Source organism: Aethalodelphis obliquidens, unplaced genomic scaffold (assembly GCF_003676395.1).
Source record: "Aethalodelphis obliquidens isolate GAN/ISIS:26980383/991018 unplaced genomic scaffold, ASM367639v1 scaffold83, whole genome shotgun sequence".
NCBI classification, from domain to species: Eukaryota; Metazoa; Chordata; class Mammalia; order Artiodactyla; family Delphinidae; genus Aethalodelphis; species Aethalodelphis obliquidens.
In genome coordinates, this window is record NW_020838027.1 from 6,637,654 (window position 1) to 6,661,003 (window position 23,350).

Below are 23,350 nucleotides of genomic sequence, written 5' to 3' on the forward strand. Positions count from 1 at the left end.
TCTGTCCCTCCCTTTTTAAAAATCCTGAAAATTGGGCTTCCCTGGTGGCGCAGTGGTTGAGAGTCCGCCTGCCGATGCAGGGGACACGGGTTCATGCCCCGGTCCGGGAAGATCCCACATGCCGCGGAGAGGCTGGGCCCGTGAGCCATGGCCACTGAGCCTGCGCGTCCGGAGCCTGTGCTCCGCAATGGGAGAGGCCACAACAGTGAGAGGCCCGCGTACCGCAAAAAAAAATTTTTAAAAGCCAACCAAGAATAATGTTTAAAATCCATGAATTGATGCAATGCTATAAAATTTCAAATTAGCAAGTCGATGGCATACTCAAGTCACTGGGCAGCTCTGTACATCTTCTAGAAAGAAGGAATAGACTCTGCATGCATTGGAAAAGAGGTATATATGTACAGCATTTAAAGGAGGACAACAGGTATTCACTACAGACTAACGAACTCCATTTTAATGATTGTCAATTAAGCACAACAAGCATAAGATATTTTAAAATTAGCTTCCAAGAAGGATTCATATTGGTTTAGAAAATTTAAATACAGGCATCTTACTCAATACTCCGTTTTGATGAAGATAGCCATTATAAACAAGGGAATGAAACAAATATGGCTTGTTTTACAGACTAGTTATGGCAGCTCAAAACCATGTGCCCTTCACATTAATGAAGAAGATAGACAATATCAATAGTTTCCAAAGTAGGAAATAACTTCAGGGATTTATCAAACAATGAAATACTTTATTTAAAAACACACACGAAGATTTAGACTGCTACAGAGAGTTTGTGGAGAGAGATTTAAAAAATTCCTTCAGTCAAACAAAGTTAATGTAAATAACCCAAGCAATACACCCGGGAGAATATGAGTACCAGCTCATGCTAACTGTAATAACCTTGGAGCACTACTTAAAAAATACCTCTAAAGCAATGACAGTTCACATTTGTTGATATGCCAGGCACTGTTTTAAGTACTGAACAGAAGTTAACTTGCATAATATTCACAAAATGAAGTATGTATTATTATCTTCCCACCTTCACAAATAACATATCCAAGTCTTTGAAAAGTTAAAAATTTGTCTGAGGGCTTCCCTGGTGGTGCAGTGGTTCAGAGTCCGCTTGCCAATGCAGGGGACATGGGTTCGTGCCCCGGTCTGGGAAGATCCCACATGCCGCGGAGCAGCTGGGCCTGTGAGCCATGGCCGCTGAGCCTGCGCGTCCGGAGCCTGTGCTCCGCAACGGGAGAGGCCACAGCAGTGAGAGGCCCGCGTACAGCAAAAAAAAAAAACAAAAAAAAAAGGAAATATATCCTGTGTTCATGGATAGGAATAATTAATATTGCTAAAATGTCCATACTACTCAAGCCAGCTATAGATTCAACACAACCTCTATCAAAATTCCAATGGCATTTTTCACAGACATAGAAAAAATAATCCTAAGATTTGTGTGGAACTACAAAAGACCACAAAAAAGTAATAACCAAAGCAATCATGAGAAAGAAGAACAAAGCCGGAGGCATCATACTTCCTTATTTCAAATTATACTACAAAGCTATCATAATTAAAACATTAAAAAACTAGCATAAAAAGAGACACATAGGGCTTCCCTGGTGGCGCAGTGGTTGAGAGTCTGCCTGCCGGTGCAGGGGACACGGGTTCATGCCCCGGTCCAGGAAGATCCCACATGCCGCGGAGCGGCTGGGCCCGTGAGCCATGGCCGCTGAGCCTGTGCGTTCGGAGCCTGTGCTCCACAACAGGAGAGGCCACAACAGTGAGAGGCCCGCATACCGCAAAAAAGAAAAAGAGACACATAGATCAATGCAACTAAATAGAGGTGCAGAAATAAACTCCTGCATTTACAGTCAACTAATATTTGACAAGGGAGCCAAGAACACTCAATGAGAAAGGACAGTCTTTTCAACAAAACTATGTGTTGCAAGAACTGGATAACCACATGCAGAAAAATAAAATTGGACCACTATCTTAGACCACTCCCCAAAATTAACTCAAAATAGATTAAAGACTTAAACTAACACGTGATACCATAAAATTCCTAGAAGAAAACATATGGAGGAAGCTCCCTGACATCGGTCTTAGCCACAATTTTTTAGATATCACACCAAAAGCACAAGCTACAAAAGCAAAAATCAGGAAGTGGGAGTACATCAAACTAAAAAGCTTCTGCACAGCAAAAGACACAATCAAAAAAACAAAGAAAGAAAGAAAAGACAACCTACGGAATAAGAGAAAATATTTGCAAACCATATATCTGATAAGAAGTTAATATCCAAAATATACAAAGAACTCATACAACTCAATAACAAAAACAATCCAATTTTTAAAATGTGCAGAGGAACTAAACGGACATTTTTCTTAAGAAGACATACAAATAGCCAAAAGATCATTTTTTTAGAGTCACAAGCAGTTGACTGACTCAGTGTGACTCAAGACCACAAAGAAACCATTTCTAATTCACACTGTTCTGAGTCCTGGGGTTGGGGCCCAGGCTGGCAAGAATGATGCTTGGGACCCATTCCCACGCAAACGCACTCAACATCACTAATCATCAGGGAAATGCAAATCAAAACCACAGTGAGATATCATCTCACATCTATTAGAATGGTTATCACCAAGAAGACAAGAAGAGATAACAAGTGTTGGTGAGGATGTGGATCAAGGGGAACCCTAGCACACTCTTGGAGGGAATGAAAACTAGTCCAGCCACTATGGAAAACAGTACAGAGTTTCCTCAAAAGATTAAAAAGGGAACTACTATATGATCCAGCAATTCAACTTCCGGGTATATATCCAAAGGAAATGAAAACAGGATATTGAAGAGATATATGCACTCCCATGTTTATTGCAGCATTATTCACAATAGCAAGGTATGGAAACAACCATAGGGTCCATTTGCAATGAATGGATAAAGAAGATGTGGTATACATATGCAAGAAAATGTTATTTGGCCATAAGAAAGAAGGAAATCTTGCCATTTGCAATAACGTGGAGAGACCTTGAGGTTATTATGCGAGGTGAGAAAAGTCAGAGAAAGACAAATAGTATACTGTATGATACCACTTATATGTAGAATCTAAAAAAGCCAAACTCATAGAAACAGAGAGTAGACTGGTGGTTACCAGAGGCTAGGAGGTGGAGGAATTGGGGCGATGCAGTTTAAGGTTGCAAACTTTCAACCAGTAGATAAGTTCTAGAGATCTAATGCATAGTACAGTCGTTATAGACATACCTTGGAGAAATCACAGATCCAGTTCTAGACTACCAGAATAAAGCGAATATTGCAATAAAGCAAGTCACACAAATTTTTGGTTTCCCAGGGCATACAGAAGTTATGTCTATACTACACTGTAGTCTATTAAGTGTGCAGTAGTATTATGCCTTGAAAAACAACATACATACCTTAATTTTAAAATACTTTATTGCTAAAAAATGTTTTCCATCATCTGAGCCTGCAGCAAGTCACAGTAGTAACGTCAAAGATCACTGATGGGCTTCCCTGGTGGCGCAGTGGTTGAGAGTCCGCCTGCCGATGCAGGGGACACGGGTTCATGCCCCGGTCCGGGAAGATCCCACATGCCGCGGAGCGGCTGGGCCCGTGAGCCATGGCCGCTGAGCCTGCACGTCTGGAGCCGGTGCTCCGCAACGGGAGAGGCCATGGCGGTGAGAGGCCCGCGTACCACAAAAAAAAAAAAAAAAAAAAAATCACTGATCACAGATCACCATAACAAATATAATAATGAAAAGGTTTGAAATATTGTGAGAATTACCAGAACATGACACAGAGACACAAAGTGAGCAAATGCTATTGAAAAATGGCACTGATAGATTTCCTCGATGAAGTGTTGCTACAAACCTTCAATTTGTAAAAAGCATAGTATCTGCGAAGTGCAGTAAAGCAAAGTTCAATAAAATGAGGTCTGCCTGCATAGACAATACTATATTACAAGCTTCCAAGCTGCTAAGAGATTAGATCTGAGTTGCTCTCGCCACAAAAAAGAAATGACAATTACATGACAGAAGTGTTACCTAACACTCTGATTACTGCAATAAATGTATCACATTTTGTACACCTGAACATTTACAATGTTATATGTCAATTATATCCCCATAAAAATTAATTTTTTTTAAAAAAGGAAAGGATCTCATCATTTTGCCCTTATTCTTACCATGTTATTGCAATCCTAATAGGCAGAATTAGGATAGCCAGCCAAGCAGCAGTAGTAGAAGCAGTACTAACAGAGAATTTACCATATGCCAGGCTTTGTTCTAAGCACTTTAAATTTTTATTTTATTCTGACAATAACTCTATAAAGTAGGAACTATTATCTTCATTTTGCATATGAGGAAACCAAGGCAAATAAGGGTTAATTTATCCAAGGTCAAAAAGCCAGTAAGTGGCAGAGTAAACTTTTGTGCCAAGGCAGTCTGTCTCTTTCCAAATTCATGCTCATAACCACTCCTCTTTACTTCCCATTAATCACCTATTTTGGTGGGACTGGGGAAGGGGGGGTCATTAAAATCAGTAAGTGTATTCCCTATTCAAAGATTTATTTAAGTATTAAAGTCTGAAGAAAGTATTATTCTGTTCTTCATTTTCCACCTACCCAAACAGCTGTTTTTCTACATTCCCAACAAACTTCGGATCAGGTACATGTTTAGACTCCATAGATGAAATGTCCCTTGACAGTCTTCATTCATGTCTTTAGGTGTCTCCCCTGCCACCAGGAAATCTGAGCAGTATTCGCTACCACTGTGCTAGAGTTGCTAGGGGGAGCCCGTCCTCTAGTGGTCCCATGCTGCTATGCAGCTAGTTAAAGCGTTCACAGAAATTGCCTCAAAGACATTTTTTTACTATTAGGTGCAGTGGCAGAACACACGTAAGACAAAAGAAAATACTAAAAAGCAAACAGCAACCTTCATGGTCGGTCTTAATGCATCATTGTGTGTAACTGAGGGGATGACGCTAGTCTTAGATTGATAGGGCAGAACATGAGGTCTCAAAGGACAATTATTTCACTCCTGAGACGTAGACTTTAGTATACTAGAGCTTTTTAAAAAACACACCACCCCCATATCTTAGTAACTTTCAAAAAGGGACTGAAAATGACAATTTTCATTCTGAAATAAATGTCACACGACATGGTTTCAACCATGGTTGCTGTGAAAACCATACCAAGCCTATACATTCCCCAGGCTGAAGGGACTTGCAAGTAAATGTAATCCTCTTCCTTTTTCCTTTCTTTCTCAAGAGAATATGTGATGGATGGGGAGCTCCTGAGTATGAGTTCTAGTCACAAACCATATGTATTTTCCTCATGTACAGTTAAGAGGCAATAACAGAAATGATTTTTTTTAAAAGCCAAAAAAAAGCTAAATATAACCAAGTGCAATCTTAGCCAGTTCTGATAACAGATCAGACACGAAGCTACCAGATTTATCAGCAGCTGCGCGACATGATATCCAGTTTTCCTTTTCCCAGGCCATAGCGTCTATGTACCAAAGTAAAATTTGTCTTCAATGCTACTTTCTTGGGCCCAAATATTAACTGACCCTGGAGCATATAAATGAGACCTTCTGCAACTATAACAAAGCATATAAGGAATACTTATGTCCTGTAGCTAGGAACAATCAAAATGAGAATGAGTGAAAAAAGGAAAAACCCAACTTTCTGATTTCTGGTCCCTCTTCACTGAAATCACTGTTAATTCAACAAGTATATATTTATGGCATAAGGAAAATACTGAGTAGATAAAAATGAAGACATGGTCCTTATATCAAAGAGCTCACAAACCAGTGAGAATTTCAACAGCAACCCCCAATAACAAGGGAGATCACCTTTCAGACTGAGGGGATAAGTAACGTTTCACAAAGCAGCACTTTCCAGGATGGGAAGGATTTCACCAGGCAGGTAGAGAAGGGAAGGAATTCCAGGCAGAGGGAATCGCAAGCACTCAATGCCCATGCTGCTGATGGCATCTGCAGAATGACTAGTGTGCGGGAGCTGACTGAGTGAAAGGGAAAACTGAGAGCTGAGGATGAAATGGTACTTTGGACTTTAATCTGTAAGCAAAGGAAAATTATTAAAGGTAATCAATGAGTAGGGGAGGAAAGGGCATGAGCAGGGTTTGGTTTCAGGAAGGTTATTCTGGTGTCAACACGTAAGCTGAACTAGGGCTGAGAAAGCTGGAGGCAAGCCAACTACCTAGAAGGTTATCAGAATGGAGGAAGTGAGGAGTAATAAGCTCACATGACAACCGTGAAGGCAGATGTCAATGTCTAACCAAGGGGGTTGAGCTGGAAAAATTATCATCTGCATCTTCTACCCAAAAAAACCCCCTGCAGTTTAGGATACAAGTTTATCCATGATAGTGCCTCACAACCTCAGTAATGATAAGAAAGGCCGTGGTTGGGGAAGCCATCCAAGCCCTTCCCTGGGAGGGCGAATGGGGGAGGTGTATCAGAATCTCTGGAGAGAGCAGTATGTTATTTTAAATTGAAAACAAAAAAAGAGAGAGAAAAAAAAAAGAAGTACCCATATCATTCTGATTCATCTCCTGTGACAATCACTGAATGAGAACTCCAAGATCCTTCTGGCTTCCAAAGTCTATGACTCTCACTTTAGTTCTATCTCATGCGTTGATTCCCTTCATTTATGCTGACCATAGTTCTGGGATATGAAAGGTGGCCTAGATCACAAAGATAATTTGAAGCAAATGAAATTAACTGTACCAGCAAATAAATAATAAATACAAATGATCTCGACAAGGAGACTCTGTGTGTTTAGAAACATGAGGACAGAGGTCTAGCCTTAACTTCTTAAAACCTCCATTTCTTGAAAATGAGTAATAGATATAAAATGTCCTTTTATTACCTACTGGCCACCTATATTGGGTCAATTAAATAAAAAAGATAATGAAACAGGCAAATAGAAAGATAAAAGAGACACTACCTCTTTCCGTATTTTTAATTACCATTATTGCACCAATACAGCATACATATGCTCTATATACATATATCTGAAACTTCATTTTCAATTCTTCAGCAATTCAAATACATAATATATTATCATCTTGAGAATACAAAGAACACAACATAGAGGAAGATTGAGAAAATAGGCTCCCAGCAGTTAGTCACTAGTGATTCTATAGGCTTTCTTTTTAGTGTTTTCTATTGGAATTTTTAAATGTCCTGTCATGGCTCTGCAAGAATAGAGCTGCCTGGAACGGGAAGCAATGAAAAAAAAAAAAAAAAATGGACCCAAAGTTAAAAAGAGTCAAGAAGGAAATCCAAGAGAGAGAATCTATTTTGAAACTATATATAAGGACTCCCTTCAGCCAGACGGTACCATCCAAATAGGTGCTAAGGGAAGAAGTGAGATCCTCCCGTTTCACTCTCAGAATTGCCCCTTAGCAGACAAAATAGCTGGTGCCAGTTCATCTAAGAGCGGGACCCCTTCACAGCATTGTAAAAGGAATGGTGGGCAGAGAGAGGGGAAGTGGTGGGGGGCAACTTGCTTCTGAGATACTCCTGGTGATGGGTATTGCAGCCGGCGTTTGGGCAAAACCTACCACAGCTAAAGTCATGGCTCTCCAGCTTGCTTCATAAACGATGGTACATGTAATAGCAGCTTTCTGTTGAAGAGCTGGTGGACTGAAAAAATAACTGTGTATGAAAAGGAGCCAGATACCCAGGCAGCAAGGCAATGTGGGTACTGAACAAGAGTTAAGTGCTTTCAACCTCTCTGGTCTACAAATTAGGTTAAAAACTCTAAACCCTTTAACTTTAGGACAAATAATGGGGCCATTACAAAGTAACGCTGTGCTTCAAATGCAGCAACTAGATGGAGCTGCAAGAAAGTAACTGCTTCTCTAGAAAATAAGTAGGGAAACATAGTCCCTTGAACCTCCTTCACCCAAGAGACACCCGCTGATCAGAGATGCTGCACTGTCAACGAAAGGAGAGTGGGGCGCCACCAACACAACCCTCTTGCCACAGGAGGACACATGCAAACGCACTACAGGGTCAGGGGGCTGCACCCAGCACTGGATGTTCACTGAATAAGACAAGCCTGAGGGAGGATATATAGCAGAGACCCAGGAAACAGGTCTTTCTTCACACCTACGCCTATCAAAATTCTGAATCTGTAAACACTGTGATCAGTCTGTCCATTTTTAGAGTCTTCAGTTAATGGAAAAGGAAGTTCTGAGGGTTTTGTCTCCCCTGAAATTGCTAAACAGAGCTTCACAAAGAGGCACACAAGGGTCATGAGATGATTCTGAAAGAAGTTAAAGAATTTAAAGATGGAGAAAATTTTACAGATGTTGGAGGTTATTTCCCCACCAAAGAGACCCTGGCCTTTAGAGCCCTGCAATAGCCACAAGTATCATAAGACTCACTATTCCCCTGCCCTGACAGTGAACAGGAGATAAGAATACTTTCTTGGCTGTACAGCAAGGAACACCACCGGGGAGTGACACACCAGCCTGAACGCAATGGAGAAGCTATGAAAACAACCGTTCAGTAATTTTGGTTCTGGGGAGGGAAGGGGTTCCGAGCTCCCCTCACAGATTGGTGCCCTCAAGTCATTTTGATTTTTCAAGTCTGTCCTTAACATCCTGCCGTGCTCCTCAGAACTGGACCCAGTTGGATGGCTGTGGTGCCTGGTTTGGAACAGAGCTGCAAGACAGAACAGAGAGATAGCCAAAGGCATATTAGGATAGGGACTCCAGCCTTAACAGTAAGAAATTTCTGCCCAGAGTTCCTGAAACTATACTTCACAGCAATTCTACTTATTAAGGCCTGAGATATTCCACTCAAGCTTCATGCTACAGCTTTGTTATCCCACCATCCCCAGCACTCCTATACTTCCTTACCTAGAATTCCTGCTGAAGACTCTATATGACCTACAAATGCCCTGCTTTCCCAGATCAGAGACTTCATTTGACTGTACACACATCATCGATACCCTGGTTGAGAGTATGCTGGTTTCCCTATGCTAATACCTGGATGCAGTGCTAAAGTCACCCCACAAGTCATTGCTTGCAGAAACTGGAGCTGGTGCTGGTGTTGTTACAGGAGCAGGAGAATCCAAATCTAAAAGGATATCTGAATACAAGGTAAGAGAAGAAATAAGAAAAGGGGAAACATAATAAAAATTTTAGAAACAAAAACTTATGTTCTCACAAAAACCTATACGTAAATGTTCACAGTGACTTTGTTTGTAACAGCCAAAAACTGAAAACGACCCAGATGCTTTTCCATGGGTGATGATTAAACATACTGTGGTACATCCATACCATGGAATACTACTCAGCAATAAATAGGAACAAACTGTTGATATATACAACTTGATGACTCTCAAGGGAATCATCCTGAGTGGGAAAGGTCAATCCCAAAGGTTCTATACTATATGGTTCCATTTATGTAACATTCCTGAAGTGACAAAATTAGAGATGGAGACAGATTAGTGACTGATTGCTGAGGGTTAGGGATCGTGGGGAGAGGCAAAGAGGTGTGGCTATAAAGGGCGACACAAGGGATCCTTGTCGTGGTGGAACTGTTCAGTATCCTGACCACGGTGGTGGATCCAGGAACCTACACATGATAAAACTGCACAGAACTACAGCCAACCCTTGAACCACATGGGTCTGAACTGCATGAGTCCACTTACGCAGGGATTTTTTTTCAATGAACACTCACTACAGTACGACGTGATCTGTGACTGGCTGAATCTGCAGATTCGGAACCGCAGATACGGAGGGACAACTATGAAGTTATACACAGATTTCTGACTGCATGGGGGGGGCGCGGGGGAGCAGGGAGGAAGTGGTCAGTGCACCTGAGCCCTGCACTGTTCAAGGGTCAACTGCACACACAAATGAGAATACGTAAAAATGACAAAATCTGGACTTCCCTGGTGGCGCAGTTGTTGAGAATCCACCTGCCAATGCAGGAGACATGGGTTCGAGCCCTGGTCCGGGAAGATCTCACGTGCCGCGGAGCAACTAGGCCCGTGCACCACAACTGCTAAGTCTGCACTCTAGAGCCTGCAAGCCACAACTACTGAAACCTGCGTGCCTAGAGCCCATGCTCCGCAACAAGAGAGGGCACCGCAATGAGAAGTCCACACACTGCAATGAGGAGTGGCCCCCGCTCGCCGCAACTGGAGAAAGCCCGTGCACAGCGACAAAGACCCAATGCAGCCAAAAAAAAAAAAAAAAAACAGACGAAATCTAAGTAAGATGAGGAGATGGTGTCAATTTTGCAAAATGTTGAGGGTAACTGGGTAAAGGGTATGTGGGATTCCTTTGTATTATTTTTTACAACTGCATGTGAATCTACAATTATCAAATTTAATTTTAAAAAATAAATAAACCTTAGATACTATCCTTAGTGCCTTCTGGCAACACTTACCAAAAGAAGTAGCCTGTAACCACTTTTACCTCAAAAATTCCAGAAGGAGAAGGTTTGCTCTTAGCAATCAATTACAAATGATTAATGATATAATTTAAAACTTAAATTATATTAAATTATAATTAACTAATTAATGATATAACTTAAAACTCCCAGATTCTAATACTAGGTTCTCTAATCTTAGGAAAATTCCTTCCCAAGTCCTAATTTGTCATCCTTTAAATGGAAGTAACTATATCTATTCTTTTTTCCCACCAGACAGTAAAGAAAAACGAAAATGTACTCATGAACACAGATGTCGTCTCATTTCCTCTCATGGCCCTTGTGAAGAAATGGAACGGAGTAAGAAGTGACATTCACTGAGTGGCTACTATATTCCAAGAACTGGGCTAGGTGCCACCACATCATTTCACCCTCACAGTCTTGGGGTCGTTTTACATCTCCATTTTACAGGTAAGGATACTGAGACTCAGAGAAATTAAATAATGCTACCCAACACATTCAGATAAAAAGTAGCAGAGCCATGACCAAAATCTTGTCCCATCTGACTCTCAGGCCCACTAGCATCTCTTTCACCAAGGTACAATGAAGGAAACAGTCTTCTCAATATCTACTCATTTTCGGCCAAAGAACCACCCAGAACCATGACTCTCAGCTCACTAAAAAGCTTCAATGCCTCGCTAGAGGTTTCCAGAATCACCTTGTCAGTGTCAAGTGCCATTTAACAGCAAAACCATCGACACTCTCCTTGGCAAACAGGTGTTACCCAGTTAAACCCTAAGATATGATTTCTCAAGGTTAAAGTGCTAGAGACAGTTACCTGCATCAGTACCTCCATGACTGGATTTTGGTACGGGCGGTGGAGTGACATGATTGCTGATGGCAACTGAGGAGGACGGTGGGGGAATTGTGACTCTGCCTCCAGGCGGGGGTGGGAGTAAGCTTAGGCCCCCAGCCGCTGTAGTCTTGGGCCTAGAAGCACCTCCTTTCTTGGTTGTGATGTTCTACAAAAGAAAAAAAAGTAGCAGAGTGAGAGAAAGAAAAAGAATAAGTCACAGGCTTATGGAAATACAAGGAGGGGTGGGGGGAACCATACTCACCCCAATACTCAACTTGATGGTCTGCCCCTCCTTGAAGCCCAGATCCAACTTGGGACGATTATCCATTTCCTGAGATTCTTTGGAAATCTCAGATTCCTGCTTTACCCACCTTCAGTAAAAGAGTAAGTTATTTTAATTGGGATTCCCTGAAAGCGGAGTCTGACACACAAATTTGAGTGTAGCTAATTTATGTGAAACATGATTCCAGAAAGTAGAGTAAGGGAACATGAGATGTGAGAAAGGAAAGGAAGAAAAGCCAAGAGAGGGCAACTGGGGTTCAATACCGCTGAGGAACCATTCAAAATGCATATTAAACTTGTCCCTCCAAAAGAGGGCACTCAGCCACCAATTCCCATCCCCCACGGTTGAGGGCGGCCCCTGAGGGCGTGTTAATTCCTCAGTCCTTCCAGGTTGCCCCCCTTGCTAACTGGGTGGCCTTCCACAATTGCAGGAAGTCCTAAGGCAGAAAAGCCTGCCCTTGAGGTAGGAAGCCGACAGTGTGCACGGTGCTGTCTACCACAGCTGAGCCAAAATCGAATGGGCTGAAGAAATACTGCAACAGGCACAAAACATGTCAGCTACGTGGAGTAACAACACTGGCACATAACTCCCCACACAGCTCACAGACAGCCCTGCTGCTACTGTTATGCCTCCCTCGGCCACCTAAAAGCAAGGGCAAATTCCCCAGAGGCATAAACAAAAGCCCCATCTCAAACCACTGTACAAGGGATTAAAAACATATTCTAGCTGTAAGGAAAGGATAGAATAGATACAAATATAATGTAAGAAAACAGAGTGAATGGGAAGATTTATATTCACGTGAACTAGTTTACCAAGAAAAGAAACCAGGAGGTAAAAGAGATAGTGCCCACTCAACTGAGGAGCAGTATTCCCCAAACATTTAACCTGGTAAATAAAGACAAGCTTCACTCACTTGAAGTGATCTTGCAAAGAGACATTAAAGTCAAAGGCATCACCCCGATCTGAGAAGCCAATGCCAATGAAAGCACTACGCCCTGTGAAAAAGACAGGAATCTTCAGAACAGGAAGTATCCCTTAGCGCAAACTCTATCCAATGAAAATATCAATGTCATATTTACCCTAACTAGATAACATCTGTGAATGTGAAATATTTTCTCCTGGACCAGGGATCGGCAAACTGCATGCAGCCCATGGGCCAAATGCTGCCAGAGCTTGTTCCTGTAAATAAAGTTTCACTGGAACAAAGGCACACCAGTTTGTTTACACACCACCCATGGCAGCGTTCACATTACATCAACAGAACTGAGTAGTTGCAAGAGATCATTTGGCCCACAAAACCTAAAATATTTATTATCTGTGTATTTACAGAAAAAATTTGCCAGCCTCTGATTGGAGAAAAGATGATTGCCATAAACATAGATGATGTAAGACAGTCCCACAAAAAACCACCACAACAATGAACAGGCAATATGTGTCAATTCTTTGGTTAGATAAACATTTTGATTTATTTACGTCTACTTTTAATAACCACATCTTGAAACTTGTGCTCATATCTATTACAAACGTGTTAATCCTTCTCCTTTAGCAACTAGAGTTAACTCTGGACAAAGGGGAGGAAAAATGTAGTAAACTGAAGTAAGATAAATGCACTGGGGCACACTTCTGTTGAAGTGCATTAACTATTTTCCTAATCTCAACCCATTCAAAATCCCTGATCCCTTACCAGTACCATCCTGGATCCGGATGACAAAGTAGCGGCTGGAATCTGTCACTGTCTCCACAGCAATACCAGGATATTGTTCTACTGGTGCTTGAGCAAAGAGCTCCCCTGACAGGTAAGGAAAAGACTTCTTTGAGCAAAGGAAGCAAAATTTAAAACTCAATTAACAAGTATTTCCACGCCAGTCCCCAATTTGAAGGTATTTATAAAAGAACACCAAACCAATATCCTTAATATGTTAGAAAGTCACCAGCACAGATTACCTGAAACTTTATCCTCAAGTTTGATATAAGCAATCTTCCCTTTTGAAGTGATTCGGAGACGACCAGTCCAATCAGGTTGATCTAATTTCCAGTCAGATGCCCTAGGATAGGAAAATGGAGAAGCCTCAGGCCTCGGGTCCACGTCTTTAATACACTAAAAACCTACACAGAATCATTTGCCATATTTCTATTTCCCTCTTCTGAATTGCTTACCCTTTCTACGTATTAAATAATCAAAAGACTAACTCATGATTCTCTCTATACAGATGCCTCATGTTACACACAGTCCAAAGCAAATAGAAGAAATGTTACTACTTAAGTCCAAAAAGCATCAATAAAAGTATAAAGTACAAAAAAAAAGCAATTTAAAAATTTATCACAATGACACTATTTTATATAGTACCGTAGATGGTATTTTATATAATAGTGTTTTGCTGATCAGGGAACAACAAGGTCTACTAAGTGAAATATATTAGGTACAGAAGCCTCCCAAATCCCTAAACATATTACCTTTCACTGAATTCAACCAATATTTACAGAGTGTATATTAAGTTGCAGGTACTGTTCTAGGTACTTGGGATACAAGAGGGAACCAAATTTAAAGCCATCATGAAGCTTTCATTCTAACAGAAGATAGATAATAAAAAAGAAGCAATAAATAAGTAAAATAATTAACATCTCAGAAGGTGATAACTGCTACGGTAAAAAGAAAATGCAGGGCTTCCCTTGTGGCGCAGTGGTTGAGAGTTCGCCTGCCGATGCAGGGGACACGGGTTCATGCCCCGGTCCGGGAGGATCCCACATGACGCGGAGCGGCTGGGCCCGTGAGCCATGGCCACTGAGCCTGTGCGTCCGGAGCCTGTGCTCCACAACGGGAGAGGCCACAACAGTGAGAGGCCTGCGTACCACAGAAAAAAAAAAAAGAAAAGAAAATGCAGAGGCAGAAAAGGGAGATTGGGAGGGTCGTGGGAGAATGAACAGGTTGCAGCATTCAAAAGGGTGGTCAAGGTTAATAAGGCAGGCCTTATTAACAAGGTGAAATGCGAGCAAAGATGTGAAGGAAGGGACTTCCCTGGTGGCGCAGTGGTTGAGAGTCCGCCTGTCAATGCAGGGGACACGGGTTTGTGCCCCGGTCCGGGAAGATCCCACATGCCGCGGAGCGGCTGGACCCGGAGCCTGTGGTCCACAACGGGAGAGGCCACAGCAGTGAGAGGCCCGCATACCGCAAAAAAAAAAAAAAAAGAAGAGGTGTGACATGATCCATGATCTCCCTTTTAATTTAAAAGGACTACTTTGCCATCATAGCAGAGACGCAGCAATATGAACACCGAAGCAGGGGGATTAGTTAAGAGACTACTGTGCTAATCTAGGAGAGTCACAATGGTGACTAGGAAGAGAAAGGAGCAGAAGTGGCTAGACTGTGGATATACTTAAAGTAAGGCAGCAGGATTTTCTAATGGAATGGATTTGAGGTAGAAGAGGAAGACAGACATCAAAGATAAAATCAAGGATGCCTCCAAGGTTTTTAGCCTGAACAGAGGAATTGCCAATAATTGAGATGAGGAAGGCTACAAGTAGAGCAAGTCTGGGAAGAAAGATCAGGAGTTCAGTTTTGGCTATGCTGAGTCTGAGATGTCTTAGAGATTTTCAAGAGGAGATACAGAGTATGCGTTTGAATATATGAATCTGGACTTCAGGAAGGACATGTGGATTAGAGATACAATGTCCATGGAAACAGTACAAACACTGAATCCTTATGATCTGTGTTATAAATGAATCTGAATGAAATCTAAGATATTATTTAAACATGAAACAATTTTACAAAACATTGTATTTGTGAGTTTGTTTTGCCAGCAGTGTGGAAAAGGGAGGGCAAATAAAAGTTATTAATAACTCATCCCTAAAAAACAATAAAATAAAATAACTCATCCCTTGGGAACCTAAAGACTAATACTTGCAGGTTAGGAAGGTAACAATAAAGTATATCTGAATTAAAGTAATTTTCACAAGATGGTAAGCAAATGGTGGAAAGGAAGAAATGACAAGTTCTGAATAGGATTTACAAGATAAAATCTTTGTCGCGCCATTCTCTCTTGATGTCCCGCCTCAAAGACGCTCAAGTACCTGAATCTGATCCAGACTAGAGCAAGCTCTAGAGGTCCTTGTCTATGAAATTTTTTTAATGAGTCATTACTTATTCCACTATACCGCCATGAGCTAGACATAGTGTAAATGGACTACTGAAAATATTAGGAACAAGCCTACGAGACACGCTTCTTTGGACAGGTTCCTAGGCTTATTTGTGTGTCTGGTGGCCAATATTTAACAAATCCTCAGTAAATGAATGGATACTCATGGCAGCAGTATCCCTCAGCCCTGAGCCTTACCTCCTCTCCCACTCCCCTGACCTGGCCTGAGGAACTCTTGGTTTTACTGATCTTCTAAACCAACCTCACAAATTTTCATCTACCTTGGCAATAAATCTTATAGCAGCCATATGGAATAGGCAGGAAAAGTCTACCACCTCTCTCTAAATGAAGAAATAGAAAATAACACACTAATAACAATCCCTAACTTCAAAGTCCAGCATTCTTTTCATTACATTAAACCACACTATAGGGTTTAATACTGATTTAGCTGAGGAGGAGGGTAATGATGAATTTAAAAAAGTTTTATAGCTTGGGAAACCATTTTCTAATCATTTATAAGTTTTGCATCAACCTAAATTCCGTAAGTCTGGTCAGTGCAAGTCTGGGAAGTAACAGCTTATGCTAGGTGAATCAAAGTCAATCATTCCCTCTCATCTTACTAGTCACTCAAAGAAAGCATTTCTCCTGCTTCCTACAAAGTCCAGTTTTTCCTTTAATGGCAGCCTGGAGAACAAATCATGCTTATAATGTAAAATGGACACAGACAAAAAGGGAGAAAAGTAATATTTATCAAGCACCTGTTCCAGGTATTATGCTCATTCTTGTGAAAATTGCAAGGATCTCACAAAGTAAGTAATATTATATCCATTTCTATAGATGAGGAAACTAAAGTTCAAAAGAGTTAAGTGACTTGCCAAAGGTAACACAGCAAATAAATGACTCACAATTCAAACTCAGTTCTGCTCTCTTCACTGACTAAGAGTGGTTGATGTAAAAAGCCTCTTGTAGGATAAGATGTCAATAATAAGCACGGAAAGCACAGAATGACAACAAGAAAAAGGGTAAAAGAGGAAAATTAAGAAATTGCTTTGATGGCTCAATGCAGTTAATTGACATAAGGATAAAGGATAAACCAAAAGCGAAGACAGAGAAAGCAGACGGGTGAGAGAAGCTTCAAGCTTTTAAAAAGCTTGCAGTAGAAGAAAAAGAACAGAACCTCACTTCAACGTGTATCATATCCTTTAGGAAGTCTCAACGCGTAAAGTTGGAGGTCATGAGCTATTTTACCTTATTTCACAGTTCAATCAATGCTAATTTAAGTGTAATCTAATTTCTTTCAGTCAACATTTACAGAGCCTCCACTATGTACCAGAAACTGTGCTAGACCCTAGGAATATAAAGTTTAAAAAGACCTCAAGTTGTTCACAGTCTCGTCTGGAGAACTGGGAGACCAAACAATCAATGAGAATGCAGAAGGAAGAGCTCTGTGATAGAGACAAGCTCAGGTGCCATGGAAGCACCAAGAGCACACCTAAGCCAGAATGGAGGGTCAAGGAGGGCTCACCAAAGAAGGAGAGTTCTCAACTGACGCACACATATTAGCACCTGTGACTACCATCAAAAAGCATGTAGAGTCTTATTCATGGTCAATTTGGGGTCTGATTGAAAGCTTGAAATTACCGAAAGGTACAACCCACAGGGTCTATTGCACAGGTCAGCAAGCAGAAAGATACTGATTCATGATGAATGAACCTCTGATAAGGAGGCAAAACACTGGACACAGGGAGAGGATAACTTTTCAGCCAAGGTAATAAGAAATGCCAAGAGGAAAATCATGATGGTGATGTGAGTCAGAGAGAGAAATCAAAACAGTATCTCATGTTTATATACTGCTTTACTGTTTTCCTAAATTCTTTTTAGGAAATTTATCTTAAATTCTTTTTCACATTTATTATATGATTTCATTTAACCCTCTTAACCCTCTAAAAACTTCTACAAGGTACGTAGCTAGAGCAGGTTTTATTACCACGTTGTTTTTTTTTTTTCTGTTTTACAGATGAGAAAACTGAGGCTTGGAGAGGCTAAGAGATTTTTCTCAAATCATACAGCTATAAAATTGCGAGGGCTCACACTCATTATTTTTTAACATGCAACCCAGTGAGTTACATGTGAACTCTTTGGACTACATGACTTGGTGACTTCCTACAGCATACTCAGACCCTCCCAGTCATTAGATTACAAGGTGGTTAGTCAGCCTCCAGTGAAAATGCTGCGTTAACTCTGGAAGTAAAAGCTATAGGCGAAGTGGAGAGAAGGGGGTAGGGAAGAAAGATTGAAAATACTATCGTAGCACCAAGAAAACACTGAAAAGAGACAGAGTGGACAACCATTGGAAAACTTACGATCATAACCTTTGCCCACTGGCAAAAGACCGGAAAGGAAAAACCATATGGTGGATGATAAGATTTGGTGACAAGACGGAACAGCACAAAAAATAAATTAGCTCATCCAGAGAGGGGCCAACGACACAATGATTACCTACAAACACGCACGAGGTACTGGAAATGGGGGGCGGGGACAGACAGCGAGGGGAAGATGAGGGTGACAAGCTAAAGGACGCAGGGAAGAGCGAAGGAAAGGTGACTGGCGATGGAGCAGACACGACTGGAAACGGATGGAGAGCAGAGAGGTAACCCAGAGGGATCCGGGGGAGGAGGGGTGGAAGGATGCAGGATGGTCATTTTTTTAAGCGGCGGAAACAAGGATGACAGCAGTCCAGAGTGGGGGAAGAGCAGGAGGACAGAGTGACAACAACCCAGGTGGGGAGCCTAGCAAGGTGACAACCCAGAGGTGGCAGTGGCAGGGACGGGCAGCGTGCTACTGAGGAGCAAAGTGTCAGCCCCAACCGGGTACGCGCGTGCCGCAGTACCTCGGGGTTAGTACCTGTAACCGCGGTTGGAGGCCCGGGGCGGAATCCGGTAGACGCTGACGTCGGGCTTCACACACAGAACAGACTCGTACTCCAACTCCGCCGCCATCTTGGCTCTGCTCACCGCCCAGCTGGGGGCGCGGCGTGAGCACGGGGGCGGAACGTGGAGGCGGGGAATCGCGTTACGCAACAACTTCCGTTTACGCTACTTCCGCGAGAGTTCCACTGGGTTCCTGAGATTAACCTCCGGTGCCGCGGGTCCGGGAAGCCATGTTGAAACCTGGAAACGGTGAGTTTGCGCGACTCACCATCTTGGGTAAGGGCAAGGGTGGCCTCCAAGTGAGTGATTCTCGTTAAGGAGCTCTCCATCCCCGAGAAGCGAGGAGGGAAAGCGCCATCTTGCTCCGGGCAAGGGCCCGCAGGGCTTTGGGAGGGTGCCGGTCTTCGAGAATTCGGACGAGTTTCTTTCTTCCAAGAGTCACTTTAAGACGTGTCTTAGAAACCGTAGGTTCCAAGCAGAAAAGGGGAATCCGCCCGTCCGTATTCCCAAATTGGGTACCTACAAAAACTGTATGACCCAGGCGTAGACCGGCGTGGTGGATTTTAACCTTCCAGAGTCCAAACTTCAAAAATGGCCACCCAGCCTGATCCATTGCTTTATAACACCTTTTTATCTCAGTTTCGAGAACGGCACCTGTTGAAATAGTCTGCCACACTTTCAGTGTGCATTCTGGTTATCTTTTTGGAAATTGTGCCCGTGTTAAACTGTAAATGGGATCAACTCATTCCTGACCCATTGGGAAAGCACCATGAACTATTTAATAGCCAATATTTGCTCCCAGTCTTATTATAATGATAGATTCTACTGTCTCCGTAAACACATGCCTCGTATACTCCAAAGGTAAACTTGCCACCATTCCATCACTTAATTGATTTAAGTAGCACAGACAGCAAATGGAAAACCGAGATACCAACTCAAGGCTGTCTGACTACAACAGCGGTGATCTTCACCACTTCATTATGTTGACTGGTTGGAAACCTGTCTCTAATTTGTCTACCCTGTGTAGCAAAGTGATATCTTAAAATTCAAAGAGAATCATAATATCTAGCCCTTATGAGGAGGTGGGGAATCAGCTACTCTCGTACACTGTGAGCAGGAAGGTAATTTCGTACAGCATTTCTGAAGGTAAATTTAGAATTGATCAGTATATTGTAGGTAACCTTCAATGTAGCAAATCCACAAATAGCTATTTTAGAGAAGTTTTTAATGTGTGCAAAAAGGTATGTACAATAATGTTTATTACAGCATTGTTTGTAATAGTGAAAAATGGAAACAGCATGAATGTCTATCAACAGAAAATGGGTAATGGCATACATTACTATAGGATGTTTTGAGGTGTGTGTGTGTATAATATATATAGTAAATAAATAAGTATAGGTATATAGATATTAAGGCCATAAAAGAGATCCAAGATTTTTTTTTAAAGCAGACATTCACTTAAAATTTCAGCAATCCTCAACTACTTAAGGTTTCCTGAGTTGTCCATGTTCTTCATATTCTTCATATCTTTGCATGCATTAAACCTTCTGTCTTAAACACTCTCCCCTAGCTTCTTAATTTGGCAAACTAATATGGTCACATATCAGCTCAAATTGTACCTCCTCCTGTGACTTTGCCAGGTCCTTTAGATGAACTTTCTCTGATGCTTCCACTTGCTTCTGTTATACCTTTTCATTGTATCTAACGTGTTATTATTCTTCAAATATCTCCCACTAAACCATCAGCTCTATAAAGGCAAGAACTTTGCTTTTTCAGCACCCAGCACATTGCCCTTCACATAGTAGGCAGTAATAATTGTTGAATAATAAAAGATTTCTGCTTAAGTCCAATCATTTAACTTATTAACTTGGCCATTTCCCCAAATCCCCCAATGTAAGGACCTTACATGTACTTTACAAAAAATTCAGAGAATATGAAATTATTAAATGAAACATGAACTTCCACATCTCTATATTATTAACAGCTTTATGCCAACAAATTTAATAACTTAAATGGTAATGGATGTACACAATTTACCAAAAATAATTCACGAAGAGATAGAAAATTTGAATAGCCCTGTACCTGTTAAAGAATTTGAATTTATAACTAAAAACCTTCCCACAAAAAAACAAACCTCCATGGCCCAAATGTTTCATCATTGATCAAACATTTTAGGAAGAAATAATGTAAATCCCATACAAATGCTCTAAAAACAAAGAAGAGATAAGACACTTTCCAACTTTTTTTTTTTTTTTTTTTTTTTTTTGCGGTACGCGGGCCTCTCACTATTGTGGCCTCTCCCGTTGCAGTGCACAGGCTTCGAACGCGCAGGCTCAGCGGCCGTGGCTCAATGGCCCAGCCACTCCGCGGCATGTGGGATCTTCCCGGACCGGGGCACGAACCGGTATCCCCTGCATCGGCAGGCGGACTCTCAACCACTGTGCCACCAGGGAAGCCCCTCCAACTAATTTTTATAAGACAATATTACCTTGATACCAAAACCAGAAAAAGATGTTACAAGAAATAAATATATATATGAAACTACAATGAGATAACACAACACACTTAATATAATGGCTTAAAAGAAAACTTGACGACAGCAAAAAGTGCTGGCAAGAATATGGAGCAAAAATACAGAGCAACTTTCATACATTGGTAGTGGGGAGTTAAAATGGCACAACCATTTTGGAAAACATAGTTTTGTATTTTCTTAAAAGTTAAATATATCATTTAACACATGACCCAGCATTTTACTCTGAAATATTTACCCAAGAGAAACTAAAACATATGTTCACAAAAAGACATATATGCAAATATTCAGAGCAGTTTTTTTTACAGTGGTCAAAAACTAGAAACAACACTAAATGTCTATCAGCAGGTGAATGGGTAAACAAATTGTGGTGCATCCCTGTAATACTGTCATATTGACATATAATAGTAATAAAATAAATAGAATAGCAATAAAGAGGATCAAATACTAACACTCAGGGGTAGCAATTTTAAAAATTGAACTACTGACACCCACAATCACATGGATAGATCTCAAACACATTATACCCAACAACAACAACAACAAAAAGCTAGGCCCAAAAGAGTACATACTGTATGACTCCATTTATATGAAATTCTTAAAAAGACTGATCTACAGGGCTTCTCTGGTGGTGCAGTAGTCAAGAATTCACTGCAGCATTGTTTATCATTTATAACAGTGAGACATTGGAAATACATGTCCATCATTAGGAAAAATCAGTTGTGCTGTATTCATTCAACAGGATGGTGTAAATAGTGAACATGAATGAACTACTTGCTATGGACAACATGGATAGATCACAAAAACTTAATTTTAGGAGAAGAAAAAAGTAAGTTTAACAAAAGATAAAACAAAATTGTCCATTTGGACAATGTTTAAAAACAGACAAATCTAAAACTGTATTGTTTGGGGGTAGCCAGTTAAATGGCAAAGCCATATTTAAAATGTAAGGAAATGATAAATACAAAATTCCCAGTTGTGGATTCTTGGGAGGTGGGGTTCAGGAAGGTGATTAGGGCGGGCACAGGAGGTGCTCCAGAGATACGGGTAGCATTCTACTTCTAAAACTGGATGGTAAGCTCATGGTAGTCATTTTATTATTATTTAAAATGTACATATTTATTATAGACACTCTTTCAAATGGATTATATACCTCACAATAAAATTTAACAGGTGCTGTGTGAATCAACTAAGTTTTTAGTTATTGATTTCAACAATAAACATTTTGTATAACAATAATTATAATAATATTACCTGATATTTACATAGCAGCTTTAAGATTACAAAGTGTTTTCATATACACTATCTCATTCATTTTTCACAACAGTCTTGCCCATAGGTAGCATTATCCCCATTTTCATTAAAAAAAATTGCTGAGATACAGAAAGTTCATTGACTTGCTCATCCAATATTTAAGTGTCAGGAGAGAAATCCTTACATTTCTGATACAAACATAACAGCTGCTTATACCTTATTTTTAAATGTTTGCATGAATAATTAGTATTCCTGTGCCTATTGGTTGAATTATAGTAAAGAGTAGCATTTATTAAGTACTGAGTACTGTTCTGCATGCTTGTGTGCATTATATTATTAATCCTAACAACAGATATGTACTATTGTTATCCTGCTGTGAAATTAAGTAATTATTGTCCACAGTCACAAGTGACAGACATAGATATGTGTCTCCAGGCCCGGGTCCTTAACCAATATGCAATTCTGCCCTAACAGCTCTATCCAGTGAATGGACAGAATATACAACTTTTGAGCTTCCCTGGTGGCGCAGTGATTGAGAGTCTGCCTGCCGATGCAGGGGACACGGGTTCGTGCCCCGGTCCGGGAGGATCCCACATGCCGCGGAGCGGCTAGGCCCGTGAGCCATGGCCGCTGAGCCTGCGCATCCGGAGCCCGTGCTCCGCAACGGGAGAGGCCACAACAGTGAGAGACCCGCGTACCAAAAAAAAAAAAAAGAATATACAACTTTTAGCAAGTACAGTAGATCCTCCTCATTCATGGACTCCAATATCTGTGAGTTTGCCTATTTGCTTAAATTTATTTGTAACCCCCAAATCAACATTCACAGTCACTCCCTAACATGCACAGGGTGGCAAAAAAATTTGAGTCACCTAGACAAGTACATCATCAGCTGGGGTCAATCCAGGTGGCGCTCTGCCTTCTTGTTTCATCTCTCTTATTGTAAACAAGGATCCTTTA

At 41.1% G+C, this 23,350-nt stretch overlaps 1 protein-coding gene and 1 long non-coding RNA gene across 3 annotated transcripts; one reads left to right on the forward strand and one right to left on the reverse strand.

Moving 5' to 3' along the window:
- Positions 1 to 6,940: 6,940 nt before the first annotated feature.
- On the reverse strand, positions 6,941 to 18,713 carry NECAP1 (NECAP endocytosis associated 1). 2 transcript variants are annotated; one of them, XM_027093198.1, is made up of 8 exons: positions 18,584 to 18,712; positions 13,491 to 13,591; positions 13,231 to 13,335; positions 12,460 to 12,541; positions 11,526 to 11,634; positions 11,246 to 11,429; positions 9,015 to 9,117; positions 6,941 to 8,688 (listed from the first exon to the last, which is right to left on the reverse strand). In XM_027093198.1, the coding sequence occupies exons 1-8, from the start codon at positions 18,676 to 18,678 to the stop codon at positions 8,640 to 8,642; spliced, it is 828 nt and encodes a 275-aa protein (XP_026948999.1). In that variant the 5' UTR covers positions 18,679 to 18,712; the 3' UTR covers positions 6,941 to 8,639. The 2 variants fall into 2 exon arrangements, 1 of the variants encoding a protein (XP_026948999.1); XR_003430017.1 differs by having other exon boundaries at positions 8,667 to 8,688; positions 9,015 to 9,444; positions 18,584 to 18,713.
- Positions 17,171 to 22,972, forward strand: LOC113612921 (uncharacterized). Its single transcript, XR_003430019.1, has 3 exons — positions 17,171 to 18,195; positions 18,649 to 18,858; positions 22,868 to 22,972. It is a non-coding gene; the product is annotated as an uncharacterized LOC113612921 (long non-coding RNA).
- The last annotated feature ends 378 nt before the right edge of the window (positions 22,973 to 23,350 follow it).